This window comes from Andrographis paniculata, unplaced genomic scaffold (assembly GCF_009805555.1).
Source record: "Andrographis paniculata isolate CXL003 unplaced genomic scaffold, ASM980555v1 Contig53END, whole genome shotgun sequence".
NCBI lineage: Eukaryota > Viridiplantae > Streptophyta > Magnoliopsida > Lamiales > Acanthaceae > Andrographis > Andrographis paniculata.
The window spans coordinates 1,307,108-1,330,247 of record NW_026137588.1 but is presented as its reverse complement, the minus strand read 5'-3'; the positions used below and the strand labels follow the sequence as shown (position 1 = coordinate 1,330,247).

General features: G+C 28.4%; 2 protein-coding genes across 2 annotated transcripts; both read right to left on the bottom strand.

Annotated features, from left to right (window-relative positions):
- Nucleotides 1-4,407: 4,407 nt before the first annotated feature.
- Nucleotides 4,408-5,010, bottom strand: LOC127255306 (uncharacterized). Its single transcript, XM_051280795.1, has one exon. The coding sequence runs from the start codon at nt 4,807-4,809 to the stop codon at nt 4,576-4,578; it is 234 nt and encodes a 77-aa protein (XP_051136752.1). The 5' UTR covers nt 4,810-5,010; the 3' UTR covers nt 4,408-4,575.
- Nucleotides 5,011-12,597: 7,587 nt separating this feature from the next.
- Nucleotides 12,598-19,512, bottom strand: LOC127255240 (aminoaldehyde dehydrogenase 2, peroxisomal-like). Its single transcript, XM_051280701.1, has 15 exons — nt 19,324-19,512; nt 19,095-19,237; nt 18,921-19,001; nt 18,700-18,848; nt 18,514-18,606; nt 17,591-17,714; nt 17,434-17,499; nt 17,258-17,324; nt 16,358-16,434; nt 16,154-16,267; nt 15,983-16,060; nt 15,754-15,905; nt 15,338-15,398; nt 13,004-13,110; nt 12,598-12,867 (listed from the first exon to the last, which is right to left on the bottom strand). The coding sequence occupies exons 1-15, from the start codon at nt 19,433-19,435 to the stop codon at nt 12,780-12,782; spliced, it is 1,512 nt and encodes a 503-aa protein (XP_051136658.1). The 5' UTR covers nt 19,436-19,512; the 3' UTR covers nt 12,598-12,779.
- Between the last annotated feature and the right edge of the window lie 3,628 nt (nt 19,513-23,140).

Here is a 23,140-nt window from a genome sequence, read left to right as displayed (position 1 = left end):
CACCAAACACCCTTATGTCCAAAATTGATATTTAATTCTAAATAAAAATTTAAATTTCTCAAATTTTATACAAATAACATAAAATATTTTAAATAATTTTTTTTAATAAAATAAATAAATAAATAATTGATCAATTATTTATTTTTATAATTTTTATAAAATTATATAACAATTTGCTTTTAAAAACTATAAAACGAAGAATTAATCAAGTATTTATTTATTTATTTATTCAAAAAAATTATTTAAAATATTTTGTGTTTTTTATTTGTAGGTCTTTAGAATCAAATATCAGTTTTAAACAAAGTATTTTGTACAAATTTTATATTAACACAAGATAATTTCACGCAATAAATAAAACACAATAAGATTTAAAAATTATAAATATAATGTATATACATATCATTTTATTACTTTTACTTTAATAAATAATACTTAACATTAAAAATATTTTTATATTTATATAATTTTTTTTACAAATTCTTCTATTAATATTATAAGATTATAATGAATGTTTTTTTTCAATTTTTTTCTTATTTATAGTATATTTTAATATAATAATTAATATTCAAATATCAATTCTCAAAAAATAAATTGGCCCTACCAAAATTTTTTTAAATAATCTAAAAAAATTTGCGTCAGAATTTAAAAAGATTATGAGAATAATTAATTTATTTTTTTAAAAAATAAATATATAATTATATTAGATGCGTTCCTCCGCCGCTGCTGCCCGCCGCCGGAGAATGAAATGAAGGAGGACGCGGAGGCTCCGTCGTCCGCCGCCCCCGCCCCCGGAGAAGAGGAGGGCTGCCGCCACCAGAGAAGGAGATTCCACCGCCCTTCCGCCTCCACCGCCGGAAAAGTAAACGAAGGAGGAGAGGCTCCGCCACCCCCGCCACCGGAGAAGACGAAGAAGAAAGAAGAGACAGGCTGCCGCCGCTGCTGACTCTGTCGGAGATGGAAGCTCCGCCCTCCCTCGTCGCCGCCGCCGTCGGAGAAGAAAACGAAGGAGGAGACTCCGCCGCAGTCCCCCTCCGCTGCTGATGACACCGTAGAAGGAGACTACGCCGGCCCCCAGCCGCCGCCGTCGCCGACGAAAAAGGACGCCCGCCTGTCCGCCGCTTCCGGAAAAGAAGAAGAAAAAAGAAGAGGGGATGTTGTCACCGTTCTCGTCGGAAAAAATACCCGAGGTGCTGCCGCCGTCCTCGCCGCCGTCGCGGCTGTTGATGAAGAAGGAGGAGAATGGGGAGATTATGGTAAAAGAAAAGCTGGGGGAATTAAGAGGAGGGAAGAAAGGGAAGGAAAAATAATTAAGGAAAGAGTATCAAAGAGGAGTAAAAGAAGGAAAGAAAGGAGGAATTTTTGGGGGGAAATAAATATTTTGATTTTGGGAGGGAAAAAGGATTTAGGGTTTAGTGGGGGAGGAGGGTCGAGTGTTGGTTTTGTTTAATTTTATTTTAAAAGAATTATTTAATAGATACGAAATTTTTGAAATCTATCTTATATAATAAAATATATATTTAATATAACTTTGAAATTTACGTAACTATTGGATATAAAAAAATATATGTTTAATTTGATATTTTGAAATAATTTTATATAATAAAATATATATTTAATATTATTTTGAAATTTTTGATATTGTTTAATATAATAAAATATATATTTAATTTAATTTTAAAAATTTTGTGACTATGTAAAATAATAAAAAATATAATTAAAATAGTTTCGGAATTTTTCGAAGCTTTTTATTTAAATAAAATAATATATACTTCATCTATCCCACATAATTTGTCTTTATTTTATATTTTCGTTCGTCTCACATAATTTTTCAATTCTTTTTTTGGAAATCTAATTATACACTTTAATCTCATTTTAAATTTTATAATTTTTTTAATTTTAATTAAACTATTTAGTTATCTTAATCCACAATTATTTTTATTATACAATAATTATTTTACTAATACACTTATTAATTACTTACTAATTACACTTTACTTAAATTCTTGTATCTACGGTAATACGTCCATACTACATGAGACGGAGGGAGTAATATACTTTCGGAAATTCCGATTATTTAATATAATAAAATATGTATTTAATCTGGTCTTGGAAATATTGCCTCGAAAATTTTGAATCTATTTTCTATATTAGAATATATATATTTAATTTGGTCTCGAAAATTCATTCAAAATTTTCGAAACTATATAGTATAATAAAATATATATTTAATATAGTATCGGAAATTTCGAGACCATTTTATATATTAAAATATATGTTTAATTTGGCATCGGAGATTCCGAGATCATTTAATATAATAAAATTATATATTTAAAATGGCTTCGGAAATTCCGAGATCATATAATATAATATAATACTCCCTCCGTCTCAACTCGAAATACCATTTTTATTATTTTTGTCTGTTTCACTTCAAAAATAGTCTTAACTTTTACATAAATTACAAAATATCATTACACATATAATTATTTTTTTTACATAAAGTCAGAGAGGAAAATGTCAAAAACTCTTACACACTTTCACTAACTAATAAAATATTACTTCTTCCGTCCCAAACATGATGAAACATTTGGTTTTGGCACGGGTTTTTAGGTGGGTAGTATTAAGTGGGATAATTTAGAATTAGGTGATATGATGGAGAGAGAATATATATTTTATTTTTTTATTTGGATGATGTGAGGGGATAAAGTGTGGGGTAGAGATTAAGTATAATTAATTATTTCTTATTTTGGAAATGTTGCAGTGTGTTTGAGACGTACCAAAAAGGAAATACTGCAGGGTGTTTGGGACGGAGAAAATATTATTTATTTCTTAATCTACTATAGAATCCCAAATGACCCTTTTGGACCGGAACGGAGGGAGTATATATTTAATTTGGTCTCGGATGGCTTCGAAATTTCTGAGAACATGTTATATAATAAAATATATACTTTAATTTGGTTAGGAAATTCCGAGAATATCTAATATAATAAAATATCTTTTTAATTTGGCCTTGGAAATTTCGACACTATTTAATATACTTCCTCCGTCCCATATCTATATATTCATTTGATTTTTGCACGGAGTTTTAAAAATATTAGTATTATATTGAGATAAAGTAGAAATAAATGTAAAAAAACTAAAGTAACTCTATTAGTATTGTATGATATGAAGGTAATGACATTTGTATAATATTTTGTAAATTGAAAGGGTATTTGTAACGTTAAGTAGATAGTACAGTTACTTAAAAAATAAAATAGATACTTTGTTATGGGACGGACCAAAATAAAAAAATAGATAGATTGTTAAGGGACGAAGATAATAATAAAATATATTTTTAATTTGGCCCCGAAAATTCCGAGACTATTTTAACTAATCCGAGGCCAATTAATTTTTGTTGATTTAATATAAATTATATACATGTTTTCACAGTTTCGGAATTCATTTCTAAGCAATTTTTCGAAACAGATTCTATTTTTTCTTGGTAGTGTTTTTTTAGTTATCCCACTATTTTTCATCAATTTTTTTTTTTTAATAAATTTTGTATTATTTTTTCTGGTAGTGTTTTCTTAGTTATCCCACTATTTTTTATTAATTTTTTAATAAATTTTATATAATACCTATATTATAGACATTATCATCATTTTTAAATCATAGTAACAATCAAATTTTATACTCCCGATTTTATAACAAGTATTTATTTTTTCATTTTAGTCCGTCCCATAACAAATATTCATTTTTTTTAGTAATTGTATTATCTACTTAACATTACAAATACCCTTAGAACTTACAATATATTACACAAATGTCATTAACTTTATACCACATGTACTACTAAGGTTATTTTAGTCATTTCTATTTTATTTCTACTATATTTTAATATAATATTAATATTTCTAAAATTACGTGCAAAAAGCAAATGAATATTCACTTACGATGGAGGAAGAGAAGTACTCCCTCCGTCCCAGATACCATGTCCACGTTGCAATTTCTGTCTGTCCCACATCCCATGTCACTTTTATTTTTTGGAAAATGATTACACACTTTAATCTTATTTTAAATTTTTAAATTTTATTTTTTTAAATTTTAATTAAACTAATTAGTTATCTTAATCTTAATTTATAATTATTTATATTATAGAATAATTATTTTCACTAATACATTCTTAATTATCTATTAATTATATTTTTCATAAAATACAGTGTCTATAGTGTAGTATTTGTCTACAGTGAAAGCAGACACTGTATCTGGGACGGAGGGGAGGGAGTATTATTTTGCAGGACAAACTGGAATATTGTTGACAGATTCTAGAAGTTCAAATCAAGACCAGAACGTAAATTTTCAACACAAACCAACCCAGTCAAAAATCAACATACCAGAACATTAAGTAAATTTTAATATTCAAAAAAAAAAAAAAAAATGAAGTCATGAATCCATTTCAAAATAAACAATACAATAACAATTACAATCTGATATCAATATGTATATATTAATTATATATAGATATAGATAGTTAAGGAAATAGGGATACAAGTTTAGAACTTATGAAATGATTTTGCAGATGAGAGGAGATCCATGGAATCAGTGTTTCTGTGCAGTAGTCTTCTTCTGATACTTATCTTTGATCCATCGGAGGCCTACAGAGGTTCCTTCTTTAACCTTCTTAACTCCGGTTGACGCCGCCGCCTTCGTCTTCCCCAGACCTTTTCCGACCATCTTCGCCGCCGCACCTCCGCCGCTCTTGCTACTTTTCTGCGGCGGTAGAGGATCTGCAGTATTGGTGTCCCACTGATCAGCCCAGGATCCGTTGTCCATTTCGGCCAAGATATGGATCGATCAGGATTACGACGGAGAAAATTGAAATTGAAATTGAAATTCGAGATTTAGGGTTAGGTTGGGCGAAAATTGGGTGAATGCTTTTGTACTTGGTGAATGTATGGGATGGAAATGGTCCATGCACTCTACATGTATGTTATGTACTACTACTACTACTACTACACCCTATCTCCTATGAAAAGACCATTATACCCTCTACTCTACTCTATATTCATACGTGGAGATTGGCAAAAGGATTTCGTGTTATAGGAAAATAAAAAAATTTATTCAACAAATGTGGCGGGTAAATTATTACCGTTCATACCCTTAAAGACCCACGCAACTTTCGCTTATATGGTGTTGACATATATACTTCTTTCTGTCTTTTCAAAATTTTCATATTTTTTTTTTTTTTTTACTTTGTTTACTTTGTTAAAAAAAAAAGTATTTTTTTTAAGTATAATTAAAATTCTTATAATTAAAAAATTATTTTTACTTTATCACAACATCATTATTTTTATATAAAAAATAATAAAAAAATTAATTCACGTGTCAAAAGTAAATGAAAAAATTATTAGTGGCCGAAGACAGTATATATATATATATGTATATATATAATTGTCCTCCCGGTCTTATTTCTATCTTGTCGTTTCAATTCGGCTTACATTTCAATTTTTTTTTTAAAATAATACGTTTTATAACCATATTTTAAATTTACTAATTTATAATTTTTAATTTTTAATTAAAATAATTATTTATTTTAATTATAAATTATAATTATTTGTATGATACTTTAATTACTTTCACTAATATATTTTGTAATTATTTATTAAGAATGTTATTCTTAAAAATCAATGGACAATATACCATATGTAGAAGGAAGGAATATTATTTAAATTAGAGTGGTGTTATTATTTTGACTATATTCATTTTATAACACGACAAATAGTTATGCGATTTTATTATCAAATAAAACTTATAAATTTTTTAAAATATAATATGGTATCTGTTGATGTATTTTTTCAATAATAAAAAAGTAAAATTCGAAAATAGAAAATTATCTTTGAATTTGTAGGATACATAAATAAATTGGAAAATAAAACTAAAAATTGGAAAATTAAATGATGATCCCGAATCACTTTGCTATTGTTTGAAGATGATTAAAGATGATTTTTCAAAATAGACCCGAATCCTTAAATATTCTTTCAAGAAGACGTTTCAGAACCGTCGCCTGGTTGGTTACAGCAACCGCCTACCAATTCCTTCTTTATTGACATGTGTCTTTAACCGTCTCGCCAAACGCTTCCACCAGTTCCAAAACTCAACTGGCCCGACCGACCGCCTCTGGGCGCCTTACTTCTTTAAATGGACAGCTAGTCCCGAACGAATGCTCCAAAACGCCCAGCATGCTTCAGACAGACTACAGGCCGACCGACTGACCCAAACGCATAACCCAACGATTGACCCACCGACCATTCCAGAGACTAACTGGTCGCTAGACCAAACAACCCCATCAAGCGACCAACATCTGATATTTCGAGACGATTCAATGGTCGTCCCATCAAGCGACCAACATCTGATCTCTCGAGACGATTCAATGGTCACCCCAACCAAGCGATTGAACTACTGTTCACTTAATTAGGCGACTAATTAACATACCTTCTTCGCTTGGTCCAAACTCCTTATTGGCCGACTCAACCGATGTCGGACCAACCGACTGCGAACCAACCGATTGCAAATCATCCGATCCGACTGCAGACCATCCGACCTGCCTATCCGACCGCGGACCTTCCGACCTGCCTATCCAACCACGGACATTCTGACCTGCCTATCCGACCGAGGACCAACCGACCTGCTTGTCCGACCGCGGACCTTTCGACCCGCCTGTTCGACCGCGGACCTTCCGACTTGCTTATCCGACTGCGGACCAACCGACCGGATCAACCGACCTCGGACCACCGACCTGAGTACATATTTTCTCCTTTTCCGCCCGACTTCGTGTCCTAACTTCCTTTAAGATTCTGCTACCATTATTTTTTTTTATTTGTTTTTGTACGTAACAGTATAAAAAAGAGCCAACGAAGGCTTCTATATCCCCACGGCTACTTTTGAAATTTTTTATTAATTTTAATTTCAAAGTTCCTCTCGTATTCATAGTTTTCTAGTCCCATAAAGGGCATATTTGGCAATTAATGGATAGTTGTTAGCTGATTCAATTAGCTGGTTTGACTGGCTGATTCGATTAGCTGTTTCTATCGGTAAAACAACGGTTTGTTATTAGTTGTTTATACGTAAAATAACAATTGAGGACATTTCTATTTTAATTTTTTTAAATATATTCAATTATGTTCTTTTGAGTTTAGAATGTTTGAAATTTTTTGTTATTAGTTATTGAAAATTATAAAAGTGCTATAAAATAATATTTACTTTTATTATAGTTAGATTTAAAAAATAATATTTTTTTATTGAAAAATATAAATAATTTTTTCTATTGAAAATGATGTAAAATATAATATAATAAAATTTTCATGTATATATTTATTATGTTAATTATCGATTAGTTCATTATATTTATAATTTTCAATAAATTTAATTTATTTTTAGTATTAAATTTATATAACGTAATTTAATATAAAAATAAATTGTTAATATTTATATTTTCTATTTTGTATTGATTTTAATAAATTTATATATTTTACAATTAAAATAATTTATATATAAAAATTTATTATTTTAAATTTATAAAAGTAAAACTATAATACTCCCTCCGTCCCATTGAAAGGTTACTATTTTTCATTTTCGTCCGTCTCAAAATAAGGTTACCATTTCCTAATTTAGTAATTCTACTACCTACTTCACATAATAAATACCCTTTCAACTTACAATATACTACCCAAATGCCATTACTTTTATATTATACCATACTAATAGGGGTATTTTTGTCCTTTTCACTACAATCCAATATAATATTAATATTAAAAAATCTACGTCCAAAAAGCAAATGCCACCCTTGTTGCGGGACGGAGGGAGTAAAAGAAAATATTCTAATATAATTAATAAATAATTAAAATATATTTATTTGTGTAAAATGCATAATAAATTTTTAAGGGAAAATAAAAAATAAAAAAAATTAAACTGAAAAAACTATTTAAAAAAAGGCTTTTTTAAAATTAGCTTTCGCAAAAAGCTACTCCAAAAAGCTAATTTACCAAACACTTTAATTAACTGTTTGACCTTAAAATTTGTTCAATAAATAAAAACTTTTCAAAAAGTTATTTGCCAATCACCCTAAAAAAAAATTTGTTCTCGCCTTGACTTTGTAGAAGATTATGACGATCTTTTTTTCAGAGTTCTAATAATCAGTAGAAGATTTTTTTTATATATATTTTAATTCAAAGGCATGTTGATATATTTATATATAGATATCTCTTTTGACAAATTCAAGTGAAAATATATGTTATTATAAGTTATATAATGGTAAATTTAAACCTAATTTTTTCACTTAAAAAAATATATTCAGTTGCTCAAAAATGAAAAATAGGAAGAATTAATATATTTACATAACATCGATAAAGCAACAAAATCTAAAATAAAAGACGAAATTTGCTAATGAAATTATTTTGATTATGCATATCTCAATTGACTATCAAATATTATCCCAATTTCGTACATATTATTTGATTGCTTATAAAAATGATAGGGTAAACTGTTTTTTAGTCTCGTAAGTAGACCCCTTGTCATTTTAATCTCGTAAGTGGAGTCTGTCGCAAACTAGTCCCATAAGTAAAATTTTTTCGCTATTTTAGTCCTCCGGCAACGGAGACGTCCGCGTGGCTTGCCAGAGGCCACGTGTCCGCCAGGTCAACGACACCTAAATTTTATTTTTTATTTTTATTTTTTAAAAAAAATTTATTTGGTCCAATTAAAAAAATTAAAACAATTAAAAAAAATTAAAAAAAAAATTCACGTGTCCGCCAGGTGTCACTAACCTGGCGAGACACTTGGCGGACATGTGGCTTCCGGCGAGTCATGCGGGCGTCTCCGGCGCCAAAGGACTAAAACAACAAAAAATTTTCACTTATGGGACTAGTTTGCGACAGACTCCACTTATGAGACTAAAATGATAAGAAGGTCCAACTTACGGGACTAAAAAGACAATTTACCCAAACTTATATTAATGCAAGAAGATGCAATTGACTTAAAATATTACTCCCGCCGTCCCATAACAAAGTATAAAGTTTTCCATTTTAGTCGTTCCCATAACAAAATATCCATTTCTTTTTTTAGTAACTGTACAATCTACCTAACATTACAAATACCCTTGCAACTTACGATATATTACACAAATATCATTATCTTTATATCACACATACTACTAAGGTTATTTTAGTCATTTCTAACTTATTTCTACTATATCGTAATATAATACTAATATTTCTAAAATTACATGCAAAAAAACAAATGAATATTTACTTATGGGACGGACGGATGGAGTTTTATATATTACCTTTCTTTCTTAAAGGTATCTATTTGTTTTTTTTTTTTTATGTCAAATTTTTAATATTAATATTATATTAATACATATTATAAATTAAGAGAAAATAAAAATAAACATACATCTAGTAGTAGTGTATAATACAAATGTAATAACATTTGTATAAACGGTTATACAAATATAAAAGTGACGGAACTAGAACTATTCGGTCGGAGGGATTGGAGATTAAAATTAAAAAATATATATAGTCTAAAATTTTTAATACCGAACAAAATACTCTGTTTACAAAATAAATTATACTTAACCAAATATGCATAAACAATATTGTCAATACGAATACAAAAATAAAATAAAATCAACCAATAAGATTCTAACGTCGTCCAAAACAAATCAAAATCCAACTATTGTCCTTGAACGAAACAAAATATTATTTAGTCAACTAAACAAAAATAAACTATTATTACTTTTTACCTTATATAATGTCACGATAGTGTATTATTCGAGTAGCCATATTTTTTAAACCATTGCAAAAATTGCTTCAGTTTCAATAGTGACAAACTATCTTTCTCAATATCACACACTAAACAGTCGGTAAGATATTCATCCCCGATTGTATTTTGAAAATTATTTTTGACAATTTTCATTGTCGAGAAAGATCTTTCAATAGTGGTTGTAATTTGTTTATTATGATTTCAACACCAGATTGCATAGTTTCGTCAATTTTCTTTTTTCATTTTATAATTTTTTACTCCCGTGGGACATGTATATTCCTATGGAATTTCAAAATCAGCATCCAGAACATTGAAAAAGGATCCTCCCATATCACTTTCATCATCCAAATGAATAGAAAATAAGGACAACGCAGGAGAATAGCTAGTTGGATGTTCCGATGATGATGAGATATGAGTTGTATTATATTTTTGTGAAAATTTTCTGCTGGGCACGTACTCATTGTGATTTTAAACTTTTCAAAATCTTTTAAGTGATTATAAATATGATCACATTTAAAATCAGTTTTATTTTTCTCCGCAAACAATTGTTTGCATCCCGCAATTGAAATAAAACAATTATAGTTAGTGTAATAAATTTATGAAAATTTTAGAATAATAAAAATTAAAGAGATGCTTACTATATCTAATTCTGACGGCACCACTGCGATGCAAATTTTCTACTTTCTTCACACATGCAATAAATTGCCTGACTTTATCTTTAGTTTTCCTATTTGAGTTTGTGCGGATTGAAAACTACGAATCATCCATTCTTCATTCATGTGTGCATTATAAGCTTCAGTCACTTGTGACCAAAACTCTACATATGATTGGTCAATGCCTGTAATTGAATATTGAGAAATTTCGAGAAATTTCTTAACAATCAATTGATCTCCAGCATTAGAGAATCCAACAGAGCATTTAGAAGACATTTTTTCCGTTGAATTTTACAAAAACGAGGAGTGTATGAATTATGAAGCAAAAGTCACTATTTATAACCAACCACCTCATCTACTATTTTACAAACTTACCGCCCACCTATCGTTCCAGAAATCAACCACGAGCACGAGCCCTCACATACTATTCTACAAACCTACCACCACCTACCGTTCCAGATACCAACCACGAGCACGAGCCCTCACCTATCATTCTATAAACCTACCCTCCCTCCCCTCTATCGTTCAAAAAACCAACCACAAGCACGAACTCTCACCTGTCATTCTACAAGCATACTTCCCATCTACCATTTTACAAATCTATAATAATCCATCTTCTATAAATTATGACATTAGTGGAATTTGTTACATATCTCAATTAAATATCAAAAAATTTAATCTATTGTATAAATGAATTTCAACATGGGAGGCTCTTCGAATGTAGTATCTGAAAGTTTTTCTTGATCAACATCTTCGTCAGAAGACAACGAAATGGGCCAATATATCGTAGCAAATACCCACAAGTATATGAAGTTATCCACCTCGGTTATTGAGCAAAGTAATACTTTTCTAAATCGTTTTCTCGATACAAAACAATCGACTCGTCGTGGGTCTACTCCAGGTCATAGAGTTTTTAAAATCATAATCGTAAAGAACTTGCTTGTAATTTGTTTAATGATTACTTTGCATCTAACTCAATATTTGATGAACGAACTTTTTTCGGACGTTTTCAAATGTCTCAAATTTTGTTTCTTCGTATTCTTGATGCAGTTAAACAACATGATTCATATTTTCAACAACAATATGATAGATTTGGTCATTCCAGATTGTTGCCTTATCAAAAAACAACGGTTGTAATTTGTGTGTTAGCATATGGTACAACATCAGACAACTGATGAATATGTTAAAATAGGTGAATCAACAGTCATTGAGAGCGTAAAAAAGTTTTGTCGTAATGTGGTAAAAGTTTTTTCTGAGCAATATCTTAGATCACCAAATACGAAAAATATTGCGATGATACTTCATATTGGTGAATCTCGTGGGTTTCTAGGTATGTTGGGTCGTTTAGATTTCATGCATTGAGAATGAAAAAACTGTCTAATTGCCTGGAAATGTGCATATGCAAGTCAAAACGGTTCACCAACTATTATTTTAGAAGTAGTGGCATATTATGATCTTTGGCATGCATATTTTGGTTTATCGAGGACCAACAATAATATCAACCCATTATAGAAATTCACATTTATTTTCATATTTCACTGATGAAACATCTCCTCCGGTAAGCTATGTTATTCGAGGAAAATAATATAATACTGATTATTATTTAACCGATGGTATTTATCTAAAGTCGGTGAATGATTGTGTAAACTGTTCCCAGCCATGCTTATGTTGAGTTCATTTCTACAAAATAATCTACCAAGAATTGTGAATGTTTTTCTTTTAATGAATTGGTGAATCAATCTATTCCTAAAATATTATATAGTTTGATATGCGTAGGATGTGTTTATTTTGTAAAATTATTTGAAGATATATATATTTTTTATGTAAAATATAAAAAAAATTGTATAAATAATATAAAAATAATAAATATATGTGATATATTATTTTATTTTTAGGAAAATATTTTTATATTTTTTTGCTAAAAGAACGCACATTTTCATTGTTGAAAACAATTTATTTTAAGATTACTTTTAGTTTGATAATTTTCATATATTTTTATATATCTTGAATTATTTATCAAATATATTTTCTTTAAGATAAATTTTTTATTTGAAATATTTATGAATATTTTATAAAACTTCTTATTTTATTTCAATATGATTTATTTATATTATTTACAAATAATTTAAATATTTTTTTAGAAAATTACTGCCTACCAAGGGTTTTGGTATTGAATAGATAATCAAATTAGATAACAACATAGACATTTTTATTTTAATAAGCAAAACATCAATTTGTTACACAAATCTTAAAAAATAAAATAAACATCAAAATCCCAAATAGAGCCCCCAATAAGTCCCCTCTAAAAGCATAACAACATATACCTCAAAGCTATGGTGGAGGGGCTTTGTACCAACCAAATTGATCATTCCCTGTAAACTCAGTCACTTGTTTCACATTCAAGAAATTTTCGAGTCCCCTGATACAAAACAAATATCACAGCATAATTAATTAATTAAGATTTACTTAGGATCACAATATATATATATATATATATATAAATGAATTTAATAAATTAATAAAATCCAAATTTAATTTTATTGCAAGATACATACCATTCTCCGAGTTCCCGACCAAAACCACTGCGTTTCTTGCCACCCCAGGGAGCTTGGAAGAAGCATGGCTGGGAACAGTTCACCCACACAATACCTGCTTGGAAAGCCTACAACCAGTGGTGGAGTGGAGCTAGGAATTATAGTCGACAGAAATATTTTATTTTTTTATTATATAAAATATAAATACATAATATGATTAAAATTGGTAATATACAAAATTACGTGTATTCAAATTTTTAATTTTATTGATTTATCAAACAAGTATATTCAAAATGTTAAAGCTAAATATTTATAATTATAATTTTTTATTAATCCGAATGATCAATTACTCGAAATCTTAAATCTGTAACTTAAATTTTAGAAACTAATCCTCGAAATTTTAGTATATATGTATATATAATATAAAAATTAAAAATAATTAAAAAGGCAACACCCTTGATCCCCACGGGCTACCCCTACCTACTACAACATTTTTTTTTTCCTTTTCTTTTTTTACAAAAAAATTAAAAATATACATATGACAATAATTTATTTTTTTGCAACCCTCCACTCCATTTTTGCAGTTGATATATAGTAATTTTACTCCAACCATAAACTCCAATTTTTACTCCAAAAAGTATATTTCCTGTATATTCCTCTTTTATATTATTTTATATAACTTTTCATATTTATAAATTACACCACAACTTTAATTTATTTTTACATTAGATCCATACACATATAATTTATATTTTTTTAAAAAATACATATATAAAAATTAACATTTATAATTAATAACTATTACAAATAAAATAATTTTAAATAAATAATTAAATGCTATCAAGACAAATATGATATAATAATTAAACAAAGATAACGTAATATTATTATTTCATAACAATTTATTACAAAAAAATAAAATTACATCACTTTTTTTAAAAAAAATTATATCACTTTTCAAACATTAAAATTATATATCAATTTAAAAAATAAAAGTATATATTACTTTACAAAAACTAAAATTCTATCACTTTTAAAAAAATAAAATTACATACAATTTTTTAAAATATAAAATTATATATCATCTACTAAAAAATTAAAATTACACAATACACAAAAAAAATACCAAAAATATAAAAAACACCACAAAAACTCAATGGAGTGGAGTAACAGTATTACTCGAGTAACACCATGGATATCTGCAAAAATTGGGGAAGAGGGGGGATTTGAGGGTGGGTTGGAGCCCCTCTCCCCCATTTTTTTATGCAGTGGGTTGGAGATGACCTAAGCAAATATGAAATACAAAAATTCTAAAATGAACACACAATACATGCAATATGTACGCTCTCATAATATCATATGAATATTTTAAAATAGTTTGAATTTTGAATATAAATTTATTCAGATTGTCATAATAACAATTAGAACCAAACAAAAAATACAAATTTTAAGAAAATTTTAATCCGATTAAATTTGAAAATTAAAAATATTTATATCTGAATTTTAAATTGTGATTTGGTTAAAATCAGATATTCGAATTTCAAATATTTAACTGTTCTCCAAATAGAATTATTAAAAATTCTGAAATATTAAATTTTTTTGTAAATAGTAAAATATATATAATACTCACTCCGTCCCATTGAAAGGTTACCATTTTAATTTTCGTCCGTCCCAAAACAAAGTTACCATTTTCTAATTTAGTAATTATACTACCTACTTAACATAATAAATACCCTTTCAATTTACAATATATTACACAAATGTCATTACTTTTATATTACAATATACTAATAGGGGTATTTTAGTCTTTTTTACTACAATCCAATATAATACTAATATTAAAAAATCTACGTATAAAAAGCGAACGTCACCCTTCCAACGGGACGGAGGGAGTATAATATTTTATAAGAATAAAAAAATAATTAATATTTTTGCAAAAATTATTGTTGACAAACAATATAAATTTTTTTCAAAATATCCATGTAAACGTAGTCTTAACATCCTATATAGTAAACACCAAACCTAAATATATATATATATATATTACTTCATCTGTTCCACATACCATGTCCACGTTGCCATTTCTGTCCGTTCCACGTACCATATCATTTTTCTTTTTTGAAAAATGATTACACACTTTAATCTAATTTTAAACTTTTAAATTTTATTTTTTAAAAAATTTTAATTAATCTAATTAGTTGTCTTAATCTTAATTTATAATTATTTATATTATCGAATAATTATTTTCACTAATATATTCTTAACAATCTACTAATTACACCCCTCCTAAACTACCCAGCGGTATGCGGGACGGAGGAAGTAGTATGTAGGATTTCTAAATATATACTACCGTACCTTGGAAACGCGCTTGCATCTTTCCAGGTCTTGTGATATTACAGCAGCGCCAAGACCATATCTTCACAAGGATGAATGCCAAAAACATTATTATTGTCATGTAGTAGAATTAATTTATTTAAATAATATTTATACTAACATTTATATTATTCTATATTTAATCAAACAAATATAAAAATGGAATCAGTCAAGTTTTGAGCAAATCCAATTGACATTATTCCGGCGTCTCATATTATAAAGAAATAAAATTCGTCGCACAAAAACTTTTTGAATTCCCCGTAGAAAGAGATTTTTATATTATATTAAATAATATCGTGATTATATAAAACTATTATCATAATCTATGAGTTATCATTCAATCGTTTAAAGTAAACGCATAATTAGTGTATTGAGAGACAATTATTGAATGGACTCACTGTGTGTCGTTTGCAAGTTCAATGGCTTCTTCTTCAGTTGCAAATGTCTTCACGCAAAGCGCAGGACCAAACACTTCCTCACGCCAGATTTGCATTGAGGTCTCCACATCCATTATTATTGTCGGAGAAATGAAGTAGCCTTTGTCCAAATGCTGCAACCAACCGTATCGAGAAAGATTCAGTAATAGCTTTTGCCTATGTTTATTGCAAGAACTTAGTCGAGTCTTACCTGTGGCCGTGCGCCGCCGCATAAAATCGAAGCGCCTTCTTCTTTAGCTCTCGAGATAAAAGAAAGCACCTTTGTGTACTACACAAGAATAGGATTTTAGTTTAACCAATAATGAATCAAGTTCCGGATTTGGAAAAACAGACATTGCTTATTTTACTACAAGACTCTAACCTGTGCATTGCTGATAATTGGGCCGAGTTTGCAACCTTCCTCCAAAGGGTCGGAGACTTTAATGTTATCGCACCATTTTACGAGCTTCTCCAAGAAGGCCTCTGCAATGCTTTCCTGTCGAAACACACAATGATATGCAGTGTAATAGCATTGTGAAGAAACTGAATTAATTCGACATAGAAGTGAATATTACAGAGTAATTACATGGATGATGAGTCGAGAAGTAGCACTGCACATTTGGCCATTGGTCAGAAAGCAACCAAAGAGTGTCCACTCAACAGCTGTAGAAAAAATTTTCATACAAAATCAGTTGTGAACAAAGATTTTTGCAACCACAATAATAAGGCAAAATTGTCCTAACTCCCACGTGGTTTTGAAACCAGCGCAAATTTCTATCTACTTTAAAAATTGCATAGCATCCCCTTATATTTTAAAAAATATTGCATGAAACCTCTACGTGGTTTCAAAACTCATTGTAAATTTCTATTTTACTTTACAAAATTACATAGCATTCCCTTATATTTTAAAAAATATTGCATGAAACTCTCCTTCGTACGAAATATATAGATACAAAATCATCTTCTTGTGACACAAAAGAAGTTTCATAGTTGTGAGATTTCATGCAACGTCTTTGAAAATATAATGGGATGTCATGCAATTTTTAAAGTATATGGAGATTTTACGTTGAATTTTTAAATCACCTGAGAATTATGAGCAATTTCACCTAATAATAATAGTAACACAAAAATCGCTTCTAACCAACTTTTGATATGAAAAATCTGTACTTTTCTCAGTAGAAATTATACAAGCTCTCTTATGTTTTCGAAATCATAAAAGTAAAACTGCAATTTTCTAAACCACGGATAAATTATAAATAATTTTGCCTAATAGTAATAACAATAAACAATGATCATGATGTTGCAAAGCCTGTGCTACTTTTATTTAGCAGGTTCTATATAGTATTTTTTAAAATACAAACAAAATTTATGGAGCATCTAAATTATAGAAAAGTACTTTTCAAATCACAAGTGAACTATGAACAATTTAGTTTAATACTAGTAATAACAATACACAATGATCATGATGTTGCACGGCTTGTGGTACCTTTATCAAGATCGACATCTTCGAACACTACAATGGGGCTTTTTCCACCAAGCTCAAGGGAAACAGGCTGCAGGTAAATTACATCAGAACATCAAGAGAAAGCAAGCGAAGTCAGTCCCAAACTGAGTAACATACACACAAAAAAGGCTAATTGAGATTCGAAAGGAAAAACACACTTTGACGAGCTGGGCCGCAGAAGCCATGATCTTGCTTCCAGTAACACTGCTTCCAGTAAATGAAATCTGCTTATCCAAAGTACAATAAATCAGGATATCACTAAATGAAGCAGCAACTTGTGATCTCAGGGAAGGGAAGATAATATAATATTACAACCTTGTCAACATGAGGATGACAAACTAATGGTGCCCCAGCATCAGGCCCCAATCCCGTAACAACGTTAAGAACACCAGGTGGAAGACCAACATCTCTACAGATTTCAGCTAACTCCAAACAAGTTCTGCAGTAACCAACATTTACGCTTGCTTAAAATAATAGTGCAAGTAATCAATCAATCCCAGCAGTGATGACAATATCGTATATAGAAGGCCGTCCTGATATTCCATGGACCTTGCATGGTTAGACAAAAACGACGGTGCCGTAGCTATATTTCTTTATACATATATATAAGATTTTAAAATAGTGTGCTCACCAAATCAAAATTTTTGTGACATACTTTTTGATTAATATCATAACAAAATACATATAGAGTTTCTTTGGTTATAGTATAATTTTAATTTGGTTGAATTTTTGTTTAAATAACATTTTTATGTGTTTTAATGATAATTTTTATTATTTAAGCAGTAAATTAAAGTTAATATTTTATAAAAATATGTATATATTGATATAAAATCATAAAAGTTAAATAATAGAAAAAATACACAATTTTCAATTATCTCATAAACAAATATTCCAAAATAATTACTTATAAATCTATAATGAAAACAAAAAATATATATATACTCTTTTTGTCGTAAAACTTAATTGTTGCGCAGAGAATTAAATATTTTATTATAAAATATAAAATATGATAAAAAATAATAATAATGAAAAATATTTTTAAAAATTTAGCTAATAATTAAAAAATAACCTTTTTCAAAATTAATAATAAATAATTTAACATACAGGTTAAAATAATTAAAAAAAAAAATTACCATATACCACTGCACATGCGCATGCTCTTAATTATTATTATTATTATTTTTTTTTTGATAAGATGCTCTAAATAATTATATACAAGAGCAGAGAGGGTACCGTACATAGATGCCAATTCAGATGGTTTGAGTATTGCAGTGCATCCAGCGGCCAGGGCAGGGGCGAGTTTCCACGTCGCCATTAAAAGAGGGTAATTCCTGCACCACCACAACAAGGAAGCCACTGTAATTCGATTCTATTTCACTCCATATTTGAACTTGAACTTCGTAAAACACAATTCAAACACCTACCATGGCGTGATCAAGCCAACAACTCCGAGGGGTTCTTTGAGGACATGGCATCGAAATACCTCCATTGGAACAGAAACAGAGATTTTGTTCTTCGAATCAAGTGCTTCAGCAAGATCAGCGTAGTAATTGAAACAACCACCAACATCATCCTATGTAAATTGAGGTTAGTGTATTGAAATGATTCGAAACAAACGTAAACCTAAATAGCACCGTTAACGTACGATATCCCAAATTGCTTCGTCCAAGGGTTTCCCGCAATCAATTGATTCGAGTTTTGCTAACTCTGATTTCTTCTCCGAAATCTGCAATTCAAATTTTAGAGAGAATACCTAAATTAACAATCCTCCATGGTTTCCGATTTCAGAATGGCTACACAAACACGAACATATACATACCTTTGCAGCTATTGCTCTCAAATACTTGGCGCGGTGCGCTCCGGTGGCGGCGGACCAATCTCTGCCGCCGTTACGGTAGAACGCATTCCGAGCAGCTTCGACGGCGGCGTCTACATCTTCGGCGGTTGCTGCTGGTACGTCGCCTGTTTCATAAATTTGAGTTTGAAAATTGAAATCCCCAATTTAATAGAAATTAGATAGCGATTGCGAGAGCTGGTGATTGACCGACCGATGATCTCCTCGGTAGCGGGGTTGATTATTGGAATGCGTTTGTTGTTGAAAGGCTTTCTCCATTCGCCGTCGATGAACAATTGCCGGTTTGGAATCTCGGTGTTCGCCATTGCCTTGAAGTATTGTACTTCTGCTCTCCTTTGTATGTACTTCCCGCTCTCCACAGACTAGCTATATAGGTGGCAGTTCCCAGTAGCATAGTTACTTCCGCTCAAGAAGTTATACCAACTTAAAGGCGTAGGTCGGTTTGCCTAATCAAAATTTTAGGTAGTGTTTCTATAGTCCAAAATTTTATGCGTATATCAAAATATATATATATATATATATTTCAGAAATATTATATTAAATACTTTCTTTGTAGAGCTAGAAAATATACATATTTCTATTTTGGGACGTTCAATTACAAAGTAACCATTTCATTAAATACCCCATTTTTTTTCACAAATATTCCTAATTTACATCACATCATTACTTTTATACCAAAAAAGTAAGAGCAAAAATGTCATTTTACTACTTTTACATATACTATAATTAAAATACTATTATTCCTTAAAAGTAAATGTATACTTTTAGCTTGGACGGAGGGATTATTATTTTAATACAAATTTGAATCAATTTCTTTTTCAAATTAATCAAAAGAAACAAACCCATTCAAATATCAATATATACAATATATTTTTTTAACTTCCCCGTCCGCGTGAAAAGTAAATATTTATTTTTGGTGATAATAGTAGTTAAAAGTAATGTAATATAAAAAATTTTGCCTTTGTCTTTTTTTGTATAAAAGTAATAATATGATATAAAATAAGGATATTTATGGAAAAGATATGATATATTTAATGAAATATTTACTTTATAATTGGACCTCTCAAAATAAAAATATGTATACTTTGTAATTAGTTAGACGGAGAAAAATATAAAACATTGATATTTATTAAAATAATATATATTATTTTTTATTTCACATTAAAAATAAAATGCTTATTGATCAGCTGAACAAAATATTTAGCACCAATGCTAAACATATTTTATATAATAATTAATATTGTTTAATTATATTTTATATATAATTTAAATAATTTATTATTTAGGAAAAGTGTGTGAGCCAGTGTTGATATTTTTATATAATAGGTACAAAGAAAATAAATATTTTTGTAAACTTTAAGAGTATTTTTGTATTTATATAAATTATTTTTATTATAACAAAAATTAACATTTTAAATGAGACAAACAAAAATTAAAACATTAATTTTTTATTTGAATACAATAAAACATATATATTCAAAATTTTCTATATATTATCAAACTAATTTTTGAAAATGTAAATATATACTGCTTTATAGATTCGTATGTATATAGTATTTATATTGAAAGTATACATAATATATTCAGTATATATATTTTATTTATTTATAAAAATTTAATTATTTAATATAAAATATTATTTTTTATATTATCGATATTATTATTATTCATTAATAATTCTATTTTTAATTTTTAATTTAAATTTTAATAATATTTTGTAAAATAGTTGATAAGATATAATAATCTTTTCAAATAAAATTTCAAAATTCATCCCCAATAAACTAGTTGGTAACATTTTCTTAACAATAATGATTTTGATGTGATTTTTTTATGAATGGGAATTATATATTTTTATAAAAATGTATACAATTAAATAGTAAAAAATAAAAATAACAATACTCTTTTCGTCTCATTGGAAGGGTGATATTCGTTTTTTACACGTAAATTTTTAAATACTAGTATTATATTGGATTGTAGTAAAAAAGATAAAAATACTCTTGTTAGTATAGTGTAACGTAGAAATAATGGCATTTGTGTAATATATTATAAATTGAAATGGTATTTATTATATTAGGTAGTTAGTACAATTACTAAATTAAGAAATAGTAATCTTATTTTGAAACAGATAAAAATAAAAAATTGTAACATTTTTAATGAGACGAATGGAGTAATAAAATGACAAGTGAACACAATCTGCCGCATATTTTCAAAAAAGCATTGGAAATTTAATAATGGACCTTATTTGCATGTACGTATATGTATATAATACTCCCTTCGTCCAAGATACTATGTTCACGTTGTCGTTTCTGTCCGTCCCACATACTATGTCACTTTTTTTTTTGAAAAATGATTACACACTATAATCTCATTTTAAATTTTTTAATTTTTTTTTTAAATTTTAATTAAACTAATTAGTTATCTTAATCTTAATTTATAATTATTTATATTATAGGATAATTATTTTTACTAATATATTCTTAATTATCTATTAATTACACCCCTCCTAAAATACCGTATCTTCGGTATAGGAGACACGGTATCTGGGAGGCGGAGTATATTTAAACAAATTGAGTAGAGTCTAGACGTCTGTATGGCTTATTACCTTTATTTCAGTGATGTCTTTAATGGAAATTGCAATGAAAAATCTGCAGCGTGTTTAATCCATTCAGTCAACGGTCAACCTTCACTAATGTGGATTGCTCTAGGAAATTGAATTAGGGTTGGGAACTGTTCGAATATTTACAAATACGAAGGTATTTGATATTCGAATCCAACCAAACAAATACTCAAAATTGCAAATTGTATCTGAACCAAAAATTTTGATTAACCGAATTTTTGATTAACCGAAAATATTTGCAATATTTGCAAATAATTTGAACCGAATCAAAATTAAAAAATAATATATTAAAAAATTAATTAAAATTCTAATTAAATCAAAATATTTGCAAATATTTCAGATAACCGAACCGAAACCGAAACCGAACCGTAATCGGATCGAAACCGAACCGAATATAATTATTAATATAAATTTTAAAATATAATAACATAAATATATAAATATATTAACCGAATCGAAAAAAATATTAAAGACCGAAATCGAACCGAACCGAGCAAATATCAAATATGCAGTATTTGTATTTTAACTGAATTTGCTCGGTTAATTGAAAATTCGGTTTGATTTTTTTGCCAACATCTAAATTGAATTACTGTCAACATATAAATTATTCTATTTTTTTGTATTTACTCCCTTCCACCCTCCATAAATGCAGTTTTCTAGAATTATTGGATTTTATTGTGATTGTTTGAGATTTTGATTTTGAATTTTGGTTTAATGAGTAAATTTATTTTAATTTGAGCAATTATTTAATACTTTCGGTCACATTTATTATTTACGTTATTGTATTTAATATTAAAAATACTTTTATATTTATTTTTGTATAAAAAAAATTTTATAATTATTCTTCTATTAGTATTATAAGACACTAATAGAAATATTTTTGCAATTTTTTCTTAATATGTATTACATTTTGTTATAATAATTAATATTAAAAATTAATATGAAAAAAATAAATGGAACATTTAGAGCCGGACCGAAGTAATATTATTTAAACAATTATTAATACTCTCTCGATTCAATATCAATGTAACTATTTTTTATTTTAGTCTATTCAATTCTAATGTATCCATTTTATATTTTAGTAATTGTATTTTATATTTTAATACTTCTACACTTTATTATACAATACTTAGAGCTGTTAAACGAACCGAGCCGTTCGTGAACTCGGCTCGGTTCGACTTGATTCGACTCGGTTAAAGCTCATTCGCGAACATTAACAAGCCGAGCTGAACAACATAAATAGACTCGTTTGGTTAACGAACGAGCCCGAGCTTTGTTCGCGAACGTTCGTTTAAATAATATATTTATTAAAAATATTATATATACATATAAAATTATAATTAATAAATAAATAAAATATATAAATAAAATAATTTTAAATTTTCTTTATAAT